Source organism: Peromyscus californicus, unplaced genomic scaffold (genome assembly GCF_007827085.1).
Source record: "Peromyscus californicus insignis strain IS unplaced genomic scaffold, ASM782708v3 Scaffold_15__1_contigs__length_86483966, whole genome shotgun sequence".
In the NCBI taxonomy this organism is placed as follows: domain Eukaryota; kingdom Metazoa; phylum Chordata; class Mammalia; order Rodentia; family Cricetidae; genus Peromyscus; species Peromyscus californicus.
In genome coordinates, this window is record NW_026294447.1 from 51,730,415 (window position 1) to 51,741,965 (window position 11,551).

The 11,551-nt window shown below is 45.1% G+C and overlaps 2 protein-coding genes across 3 annotated transcripts; one reads left to right on the plus strand and one right to left on the minus strand.

The window, feature by feature from the left end:
* Nucleotides 1-682: 682 nt before the first annotated feature.
* On the minus strand, nucleotides 683-2,664 carry Moap1 (modulator of apoptosis 1). Its single transcript, XM_052738833.1, is given in 3 exon segments — nucleotides 683-1,915; nucleotides 1,917-2,353; nucleotides 2,535-2,664. Coding segments are annotated over 2 exon segments (1,062 nt in total). The 5' UTR covers nucleotides 2,241-2,353; nucleotides 2,535-2,664; the 3' UTR covers nucleotides 683-1,177.
* Nucleotides 2,665-2,689: 25 nt separating this feature from the next.
* Nucleotides 2,690-4,461, plus strand: Lyset (lysosomal enzyme trafficking factor). Of its 2 annotated transcripts, none has more exons than XM_052738835.1 (2): nucleotides 2,690-2,795; nucleotides 3,646-4,461. In XM_052738835.1, exon 2 carries the CDS (start codon nucleotides 3,662-3,664, stop codon nucleotides 4,055-4,057), a length of 396 nt encoding a protein of 131 aa, XP_052594795.1. In that variant the 5' UTR covers nucleotides 2,690-2,795; nucleotides 3,646-3,661; the 3' UTR covers nucleotides 4,058-4,461. The 2 variants fall into 2 exon arrangements, with proteins under 2 accessions (XP_052594795.1, XP_052594794.1); XM_052738834.1 differs by lacking the exon at nucleotides 2,690-2,795 and adding an exon at nucleotides 2,802-3,221.
* The last annotated feature ends 7,090 nt before the right edge of the window (nucleotides 4,462-11,551 follow it).

Genomic DNA, 11,551 nt, shown 5'->3' on the forward strand with positions numbered 1-11,551 from the left:
GTATCCTAATTCAGAGTAATCTACTGCACTCCGAAGCACAGAAGGTGACATGCATGTATGGTGAGGCTGGCCCAGATTCTTGATGTAGCTCCCTTCCTTAGCACTGCTTCTTTCCCGGCAGTGGAGAGAACACCAACCTTGCAAGAAGAGAACTGCTCCAATCACCACCTCTTTCATCTTGGGCATGTGTCCATTTCCCCAGGTGCGAATTGAGTTTCCCTACGTACAGAATTTTGTCTTTGGAGATAAGGTCTCACTACATAGTTTGGGCTGGCCTTGAAAGGCCAATCTTCCTGCCACTGGCCCTATGTATTAAGTGCTGGGATTACAGGTGTGCACCACCATGCCTGGGTTATTTTACAAGATTTTTAGGATTGGAAAAATACACAAAACTTTGTTTCCTTTCTACCTCCAAATTCAACAGTGATGTAGTTGGGCCTACTACTTGCCACAATCTGTGTACAGTCTGGTTCTTGTTTAAAAACAACAAAAATCAAGCTGGCGGTGGTAGCGTATGCCTTTAATCTCAGTACTGGAGAAGCAGATGCAGGTAGATCTGAGTTCGAGGTCAGCCTGGTCTACAGAGTGAGTTCCAGGTCAGCCAGGGCAACGCAGAGAGAGCCTGTCTCAGGGGAAATGTAGTATTTTGGAATCCTGAAGTAGAGAAACATCAAACACGACATTCTATTATTAGCATTTCTTTATTCAATTTTATAACACCAAGAAAATGACATTTAAAACCAGACACTCTGACAACACATCAGATATATCACAAACCTAAAGATAGCTGTTGTAGACTCAGCCTCAGCATTCAATTTTGCTTTTTTATTGCACAGAATCAATAACTGATTATAAAAAAAAAGAAACCCTAAATATCTTAGCCAGCCTTGGCTCAGGGTCTTCACCATAAATGTGGGCAACACTTCAAACTTCGAACTGATAACAAGGTCACACACAACTACTGGATGTACAGATGAACTTTGCGTGGCCTTCTGGAACACTGCACTAGAATGACTAGAATCAGAATGACTGATTGTTTGATTTAAATAAGCATCAATGTAGAATGACATTTTCCATGTCAGTAACACATTGGCAGCACAAGGTGGGAATGAGCTGTTCACTGAAATGAATTTCTCCATCATGTTCTGCTCATCATAACATCCTTGCTGGTCTGGGGTCAAGTGAAACACCCTTCTAATTCAGCCTGAAGGACATCTTCCTCCTCTTCCTCCTCCTCTGCCTCCTTATCATTTATCATTGCCAGTAACTGCAGTAAGGTTGGGGCTGCACCCTGAGGCAGTCCAAGCTCTCTTCGAACTGTCTTGTGGACTGCCCCTGCAACGATTTGGTCTAGACGGGCCTGATTCAGAACTTCTCTCTCAATTAGTCCTTTCTGTGCCAATCTCTGTAATAAAGGCTCCAACCTTAGAACATATTCAGATAGCTTTTCATTATCCTTCTGATAAGTAGTAAGGTATCTGACCTGCAATGCCCTAGGACTATCAATAATCCCAAATATTGTCTCAAGAGACTTCAGGCATTCTGCAACTGTAATGAAAGGATTGTTTTTCTTGAGGACTCGAATAATTTCAAATGCTGGGCCTCTAAGGCTCTCTATCAACCGCCTTCTTTTCTCTATATCTGACACGTGCCATGTTCTCATTACCTGACAAGTATGAAATATCCAGGATTCAAAATCTTCTTCACCTGGTCCTGGAGGATCCCTGCCTGAGAATACACTCAGTTTTTTGTACCTCAGATTCTGCAGGGTAGGCTTAAGAGCCTCATCTAATGCCTGTGCCAGCACGGGGGCTCGCATTTCAGGGATCATGCCCTGGTCTAGGCTGAGAGGGTCATTTCGATTCCCAAGAACTCTGGTCAATTCACCCATCGTGATGCCCTCTCCCTTTAAAAAACTCATTTAATCTGCATAAAAATTCATTATCAGAATCAGGAGGCTTAAAGATCACTCTCCAGACACTTCCTTTTCCAGGTATCTCCTTGGGAACCAGAGCACTGCTAGTCTCTACTGTAAGGCCTATCAAGGCTACATTCTTGTTCTCATCCCTCCTGAACATCCTCCCAAGCAGTCTGTATTCCCCCAAGGGAGCCAGGCCAGCCTTCAGGGCCTCCTCGATGTCTCTCACTCCGCAGGTCGTAGGGATGCCGGCAACCAACAGTGCTTTCCGCGGGTTCATATCCATGCCCCTGCACCAGTCTTCTAAGAGCCTCAGAGTCATGGTGCCGAGTATTTAAGTCCTAGTTCGCCTCGGACGCTGCCGCCGCCGCCGCCGCCTCCGCCACTCACAGTGATGTGCGCACTTGCCTCTTCAACTCGCGGAGGTCCAGGAGCCTGAGAAGACAGAGCACCCATGTTAGTTAACCGCGTGCGCGTTGCCCGCCGCCCCGCAGCGGTGCTGTGCTGCAGCCGGCTCCTCGGCCCTCCCGCCTTCGGCGCCCAAAGACGACATCGGGCCTACGGCCCCGCCGTTACAGACAGACGCGCCGCCCGGATCCTGGGGAAGGCGTCTGACCTTTGAGGGCTTCAGACGAGACCCGGGGACTACGTCTCGAGCTCGGTAGTGGGGTACACGGTGCGGGGAAGCGCAGGAAATCGGCCGCCGCAGCCGCCTCAGGGAACAACCACCTCAGTCTGATGCAGAGGTGGTAGGCGGCGGCACAGTGGAGACAGCCTGACGTCACGAGAGGCGGGCGCGCGTTTCCGGCCCGAGACGGAAGCTCTGACTGCGGCGGCATCCGGGACTGCGAGCGGGCGGGCCACTCGGGACAGGAAGGTGAGACCCGGGGCTGCTCAGCTTGCTGTCAAGCTGGCCCGGCGCTCCGGCGGGTGCCGAGCTGGGGCTCTGCCGGCTAGGTCTGGCGCAGCCTGCTCAGCCCGGGCGCCGCAGCGCTTGCTGCGGGGGGCGGGCCCGGCTGCCCCGAGCCCCGGCGGCCGAGCATCTCCAGGTGGCTGCCCCTGACTGGGGCTCCAGAGGGCGGTGGGGCCCGCCGCCGCGTGACCAGCCGAAGTCACGCTGAGCTTAATCACTACTAGCTCGAGCTCCCCGGCGGCGGCGGCGGCGGCGCTCACCTCCGAGCCGCGCGACCCAGAGGGTTTCTCTTAAGGTGGCTTGTTCTGAAATGCCAAAGGCACCTGACTATTCAGAACTGAGTGACTCTTGCACGCTTGCTGGGGGAACAGGAAGATTTTCGGGACCACTGTAAGTGTTCGAGTTACCGTCTTAACTTGGGGGCTTCGACATTGGTTTAACGAGTGGAACACCCAGTGTTAATGTCTGAAGTAATGGTGTTAAGTCAGAAAGCATTTCAACTGTCAAGTGCGATGTCCTGTGTGAAAACTAGATGCCCCTTTATATGAAACGAAGGTGTACTGTGTCTATTCAAACAAGATGTGATGATTCATTCACTGTGGTGTTCACACAAATAGCAGTACTCAATATATACTGAAACCATTATTTTACGGGCTCACAACTGTTATATAAAAACAACCACCTGTAAGTTGTTTACAGCTGTTAAATATGCTCGTGCTTTTCAGAACTCAAATTTAAATCAAGTGCACTTTGAATAGTTACCATGGCAACATTACTAGACCCTAACTGTAGTTTTTCTGTGTTTACATTGAAGGCACAGAGCATGGAGAATGATGAACTTCCGTCAGCGGATGGGATGGATTGGAGTGGGATTGTATTTGCTAGCAAGTGCAGCAGCATTTTACTATGTTTTTGAAATCAATGAGACTTACAACAGGCTGGCTTTGGAACACATTCAGCAGCACCCTGAGGAGCCTCGGGAAGGAACCACATGGACACACTCCTTGAAAGCTCGGTTACTTTCCCTGCCCTTTTGGTTGTGGACAGTTATTTTTCTGATACCATACCTACAGATGTTTTTGTTTCTTTATTCTTGTACAAGAGCTGATCCCAAAACAGTGGGCTATTGTATCATCCCCATATGCTTGGCAGTTATCTGCAATCGGCACCAGGCATTTGTCAAGGCTTCTAATCAGATCAGCAGGCTGCAATTGATTGACACATAAAGCCGGTCACCGTTTTTTTTCCTTATGATTACAAAACTGTGGGCACTACATGGAGGCTGATCACAAGACTGAAGTTTCCTCACAAATCTCAGGAAGTTGTGGTGGAACAGAGACTTAGAAAATGCGACAAGAGGACTATTTTATCTGAATAATAATGACTTTTTAGGTAAAGCCTGAGAAACAGTACTACAGAATCATGTTGATGACTTCAGATATTGGAAGTAAAATAATGGCTTGTTATTTGCAGTCTTTAGAAACTTGAAAAAGTACCCGAATTTTTATTTCTAGTCTATGTGCAACATAGTATGATTCAGAAATTTTTCCACTGGGGAAAACAATGAATATATCCATGTGCAAAGTGTAAACAGGTCTGGCCATGATCATAAAATTTAAATTTTCTACAATTACTGGCTTGCTGTAACATTTTTCAGACTAAGACACTAATTCACCCTGCTGGAGCTAACTGCTTTCTTGTTTTGGCTTAAAAGGGACGGGTATAAAATTACTCAGCTGGTGGCTACTACCTTTCTGGGTTTCTTTTTTTGGGGGGGAAGAGGGGGAGCAGTGCTGGGGTTGAACCCAAGCCTTTTGTACTTCTTTTCCAAGACAAGGTTTCTCTGTGTAGCCCTGGCTGGCCTCTGGAACTCTGCCTCCAGAAGTGCTGGGATTAAAGTTGTGTGCCACCACCACCTGGTGCATTTTGTACTTTTACCACTAAATTACATTCCCAGCCATGATGGCTGTTGGTTCTTTTTTGGGGGGTGGGGGAGGTTAATGGCTACCTAAACCACTAATCTTTTAAGAACTACGTAGCACCTGAACAGATAAAATGGTTGAAAGTCTAGAAATAACATGGAAGATGAAACCAGGTAATTCAGTCCAGTCTTTCTCAGTATCAACCCTTTGAAAGGCTATCATGTCATCTTCTTTCTCACTCTTTTCTAACCCAACGTTGAGTCTTAAAGCAGCTGCATCAAGATGTGATCCCTTGTACTCTGCACTAGCAGCATCTGTGTCTGGTCCAGTACAGATCACCAAAGACAGACTGTTCCGGAGTGAGATGGGGTATGCAGTGATGATAATACTAAAACATCTCACACTGGTTTAATAACCAAGGGCTTTGGGGTCTTTACTCTTAAGCTACAGCAACCCTGAGAGCTAGCAGCACTTTATTACCTATGCTTTATAGATGAGGAACAGGAGGCAGAGAAGCAACCTGCCATAGGTCAGTTACTAAGCAGCAAAGCTAAGTCATCACCAGATGCCGGTTTCTCACCACTGACACACCACCCCGTGCTCTGTACAAATGGCAACTATTCTGTCTGTGTAGACTGCCTACTGACGCATATCAAAAATGAAAATGAGTATTAGTGAAAGTTTTTCTCAATTTATACATTTGCAAGCTTTCTGTTTCTGCTTTTTGGGGTGCTCGAGATCAAACGCAGGCCCTTGTACATGGTAGCCAACTCTCAACCACTTTGATATAACCGCAGTCCTACAAGTTTTTCAGGAACCCCATGCTGTGGGATGGTCTGTATGTCAAGGGTGTTGCTGATTGGTCAATAAATAAATCACTGATTGGCCAGTGGCCAGGCAGGAAGTATAGGCAAGACAAGGAGAGAGGAGAATTCTGGGAAGTGGAAGGCTGAGTGAGGGAGACACTGCCAGCCACCGCCATGACAAACAGCATGTGAACATGCCGGTAAGCCACGAGCCATGTGGCAAGGTATAATTTATAGAAATGGATTAGTTTAAGATATAAGAACAGTTATCAAGAAGCCTGGTATGGCCATACAGTTTGTAAGCAATATAAGTCTCTGTGTTTACTTGGTCGGGTCTGAGCAGCTGTGGGACTGGCGGGTGAGAGAGATTTGTCCTGACTGTGGGCCAGGAAGGAAAACTGTAGCTACAACCCCACTTTATGCTGTATTTGAGCAGAGAGCCTAAGATTTCCATGGGAAACTTTAATTTTTAAAATAGACATTTCCTGGCTGTCCTGGAACTCAGGTTGGCCTTGAAATCAGAGATCCACGGGGGTGGGGGGTGGGGATGGGGGAGGCACTAAAGGGAAGGTGTGCATGCAGACACCATGCTTAGCTCAAAAGCATCAGAATCTACTTTATGATTCTCTCAACCCGCCCCCCCCCTCTCTCTGGTGTCGAGACAGAGTTTCTCTATGTAACTGCCTTGGCTGTCCTGGAACTCGCTCTGTAGACCATGCTAGCACTGAGATCTGCCTGGTTCTGCCTCCAGGAGTGCTGGGATTAAAAAAAAAAAGTATGTGGGGGGGGCGGTGCAGTGCATGCGTTTAATCCCAGCACTCAGGTATGGTGATATTTTATTTGTACTGAAATGTGATTTTATTTGTATGTTAGTAAATAAAGTTGCCTGGGAGTCAGAGCTAATAGCAAGCCATAGCAGAAGCCAGGCGGTGGTAGTGCACACCTTTAATCCCGATCACATGACAAGCAGATCTCTGTGTGTTCAAGGATTCAGCCAGCATGGAGACACATGCCTTTAATCTCAATACCAACCATAGAAGACCTGGAGGTCTATATAGACAGGCAGTGATGAGGAGGTCATGTGGTTGGGTTTACAACCAATGAGAAGGCAGAACTGAAAGTCAATAAAAAGACAGATACACAGGAAGTAGGTCTCTTTCTGAGGGGAAGGATGACAGTGGCAGCGAAGGGTAAGAAAGGGTTTTTAGTATCAGCTCTTAGCTACTACTCTGACCTCTTGGGCTTTTAACTTTGCATTTGGCTCTGTGTTTCTTATTTAATAAGACTGTTACATCTACACTCAGGAGGCAGAGCCAGGTGGATCTCTGTGAGTTCAAGGCCAGCCTGGTCTACAGAGCTAGTTCCAGCACAGGCTTCAAAGCTACACAGAGAAACCCTGTCTCGAAAAAGTATGTGCCACTACTGCCCAGCTTTAAGAACTTATAGTGGTGGCGCAGGCCTTTGATCCTAGCACTTGGGAGGCAGTGGCAGGCAAATCTCTTGAGTTCAAGGCCAACCTGGTCTACATAGAGTTCCACGACAGCCAGGGCTACCAAGAGACCCTGTCTCAAAAAACCAACTCAATTTAGTTGCTGAAAAAACACATCTTTTGCTATCATATTATTCAGTGCTCCAGGGAAAGTTTGACATACCTATTTCTGGGAATCAGTTGCATCTTTTGAGTGCTTTTAGTAGGCATGTTGCAGAAATGTTTTGGAAGCATTCTACATTAATTCTCCATTCCTGAGGCAGGTGTTATATTGGCATGAGTGCCATTTTCAAAGACTCTGAAGCACGCAGGAATTAATAACCTGTCTATGGACATGGCACTAATTGGAAAAGCAATGTTAATTGGAAGAGCCATAGATAGGATGTGGTAGCACATACCTTTAATCTAGCACTTCGGAGCAGAGGTAGGTGATCTGAACCTAGTCTACATAGTGACTTTCAAGACAGCCAGAGTGACACAGTGAGACCCTGTCTCAAAACAACAGCAAAAATCAGAAGAGCCAAGATTTGAACCCAAGATATCTGGCTTCAGATCCCAGCTTTGTACTTGCAGAAAAATTAAGTGTTTCCCTTTTTATTAGTATTGAAGTAGTAATATTAAAAAAAATCTATTTGCCACGACAGGGTTTCTCTATATAGCTCTGGCTGCTGTAGAACTCACTCTGTAGACTAGGCTGGCTTTGAACTCAGCTGCCTGCCTCTGCAGGGATTAAAGGCATGCACCACAACACCTGGCTGATACTTTAAATTTTTTTTTTTTTTTTTTGGTTTTTCGAGACAGGGTTTCTCTGTGTAGCTTTGCGCCTGTCCTGGAACTCACTTGGTAGCCCAGGCTGGCCTCGAACTCACAGAGATCCGCCTGGCTCTGCCTCCCGAGTGCTGGGATTAAAGGTGTGCGGCACCACCGCCCGGCTCATTACACATTTTTGACTTAGGAGATGTTCTAGTTTTAAAAATCCCCTGACGTATAGAATCTGATTCCATTTTACAATCTTTAAAAAGTTTGTCTTTGGTGGAGTCATGATATAAAGTGCTCATACAAGTAACTCACTGCTCTTGTGACACAACCACATGTTTGTATGGCATGGGTAGTGTCAGTCTTTTCTTAAATACCCAGTGTTAATGACTTAGCATCTTCAGTCTCTAAATTCCCGGCAGAAGCACTTACTGTGATATTTCATTACTCATTCTTTCATCAGGTATGCACCACCATGTTACAAATCCTCCCACAGATGAAGTCCTAGATGACTTTGACTGTGGTTGGACATCACCATGCATTAATATTTCTTTTGGTGTAAAGTGGTTGTGGAAAAAAAGAAAAAACTCACATATAAATAGTGTCAAGGTCCATGGAGGTGGGCTCCAGATCACTTTGTCTTAATACTTTTCAGATGCTTCCATTAGGGTTGAAAAGAACTGGTCCCTGGTGTCTTAACTTTTTTGTTTGTTTGTTTTTGTTTTGTTTTTTGAGACAGGGTTTTTCTGTAGCTTTATGCCTTTCCTGGAACTCACTTTGTAGACCAGGCTGGCCTTGAACTCACAGAGATCCGCCTGCCTCTGCCTCCTGAGTGCTGGGATTAAAGGCGTGCGCCACCACTGCCCGGCTTGGTCCATGGTGTTTTACCATAGCATTTACTGAAGATTCAAGTGCTTACTTTGGAATAGTAACAGCAAATGTTCTGTAGAAAGTTCACTTGAGTCATTTGCAAATCTTATCTACATTTCTTGATATCAAATCTCTTCTGGGTTGTTCCAAATATGCTTCTCTCAGACTTTTGCCTCCCATTCTGCCGAAACTGCTCACTGGTGATTAAGAGCCAACCCAACGACCAGGTCTTGATTCTAGAGTTACTTTTTAAAGTTTCTGACACTGCATCCTTGCCATACTTTCTCCAGCTGGCTTTTAGTTCAGGACCATCATTAGTGATGGATGTTCTTTAGCTGCCTACTCATTCAGGAGCCATGAGCCAAGAGGAACAGCCACAAGCAGCCAGTAGCTGCATATATTGAGTGGCTCAGTTCTAGCTAATTCTCAGGTTTTTCTTCTTCCTCTTAGCTGCTTGCTGCTTCTTTGATGAATTGTTTTGGGGAATCTCCTCCAACTCTACATGTCTCTTCTTAGGCTGTCTGTCACTTTATCCAGGCTTGTACTTTTAAGTACCCCTCTCCAGAGTTTTACTTGAATGTCCACCACCTATTTGTTTTTGCTTTCGGAAGTGGAATCTCCCTAAGTTACCCTGGATGGTCTTGAACTTGATCCTCTTGCTTCAATCCCCCAAGCAGCTGGGATCACTTGCATGCATCACTACACCTGGCTTCACTGCACTGCCTGCCTACACTTCATATATTTACCAGCAGGCTCATGAAATTTAACCTGTCTACAACCAAGCTGTCAAAGTCAACCCATCAAAACCTGTTTTTCAAGTCTAGTATCAGTTATGCCATGTTTGTAATCCAGCACTTCGGAAAGAGGTAGGAGAATCAGTTCAAGGACAACTTCAGCTACATGTGAAGTTGGAGACCCTGTCTCAGGCTGGGCATAGTGGCACACACCTTCAATCCTAGCACTCAGAAGGGAGAGGCAGGCAGATCTAGAGGGAGTTCCAGGACAGCCAAGGCCACCCAGAGAAACCCTGTCATTCCCTACATTTTTGCTCAAATTCTTCTCCAGCCACACTAACCAGCTTTTCCTTTTCTGAAAGTCTCATACTCTGTAACTCAGGCGGCTGGCCTTAAACTTAGCATCCTCCTGACTGTGCCTCCAGTGTGCTGGGATTACAGACATGTGCTTCCTTGCCTGGCTCCAGTGATCTTGATTTTGGAACATTTCAGAAATTTCTGACCTACAGCCTTTGTGCTCTATCTGTGTTTTCTTCAAACTATGGCTCAAATGTCATCTTAGTGAGATTCTGACTACCTAGTTGAAAGCAAGCATTCTTCCCAGTTTAACTTTTCCCTACAGTACTTACCTATCCTCACACGATCACATGTACAATTCCTCAAAATCTTGGATTTTTGTCATGTATTGTAATGGGCACTATGCTTACAACTGTAACTGGCACACAGGTGTTCAGTATTTATGAATGTATACTTCTCTTGTTATACTGTAAAAGCCAATCTAATTCACTCTCCCTAGAGAGCAAAGCCGAAAGCTAATATTTACTATTAAGTGTGTGGCCTAACCTATCACCTGTTCCAGTTTAATCCAGCTCTTTTAGGTCTCAGGGTTTAGTGATATTTTCTTCAAGGCCAATATTTAAACTGTCCCTCAATGTATTTTTGTTTTGAGTTCTTATATTATCGGTTGTCTTGGAATTTTCCTTATTGGTGTTGAGAAAAAACATAAACAAGGTTTTTTTAATTAAGTGGAAGGCTAGAGCCCTCAATAAATTTCTGTTTCAGTCATGAAAAGTATAGTTTCTTAAGCCACCCAATGTGTACAAAGTACAACAGCTCTCAGAACTACATAATAGTTTCAGTCTCTGGGTGTTCCAGTACTGTGGATCTAGAAAGCACTCATAAACAACTACCATCTCCACCAGAATTTTGTCCAGAGTAAATTTCTATTTAAAACTATACTCCAGTGGCCTATTGATATCTTAATGTGAGCTGCTACTTTTTAAGATTTAAACAGCTTATTTCTAGAATTCACTGTTTCCTGGACCACAACTTTAAATAGAGCAATTTTGATCCCAAGGTCACCAGAGAACTAAAATAGTTAACAGTATTTTTGTTTTGTTTTGAGACAGGGTTTCTCTGTGTATATTTGGAGCTTGTCCTGGAACTGGAGTTTAGACTAGGCTGGCCTCAAACTCACAGAGCTCCACTGCCTCTGCCTGGGAGTAAAGGCATGCACTACCACCGCCCAACCTAGTTACAGTATTTTTATGACACTTTTATACTTGGAAGGCAACACATTGGTTTAAAACAACTGTTTTCAAGGTTAAGCCCAGGCATATACATCAGTCTAGAACCTCTCCTTTTTTCTTTTTTTTTTTTTTTTTGTTTTGTTTTGTTGTTGTTGTTTTGAGACAGGGATTCTCTGTGTAGTTTTGGTGCCTGTCCCTGGATCTCACTCTGTAGACCAGCCCTGGCTCTGCCTCCCGAGTGCTGGGATTAAAGGCGTGAGCCACCACTGCCCCACACTCCTCTTCTTCTTTATTTGATGGTACCCTACTCCATACTTGGCCTAGTTCTCCTAACCTATATGGAAGTTGCAATCAGAGAGGGGGTACAAGCCTTCTCAAGAAAAAATTAAATACAACCCTGAGAAGATGTTTAAATTGAAACCTAATCCCAGCACTTGGGAGGCAGAGGCAGGCGGATCTCTGTGAGTTCGAAGCCTGCCTGATCTACAGAGCGAGATCCAGGAAAGGCTCCAAAGCTACAGAGAGAAACCCTGTCTCAAAAAACAAAAACAAAAACAAACAAAAAAAATTGAAACCTAAAGGATGAAAGAGAAGCAGCACATAAACTTTAAGCA

Bases quoted from the DNA above. Each gene is read 5' to 3' on its own strand.
- Lyset (XM_052738834.1), top strand. From the start codon at position 3,142: ATGCCAAAGGCACCTGACTATTCAGAACTGAGTGACTCTTGCACGCTT. The intron at 3,222-3,645 runs GTAAGTGTTCGA...TTTACATTGAAG, and splicing joins GGAAGATTTTCGGGACCACT to GCACAGAGCATGGAGAATGA.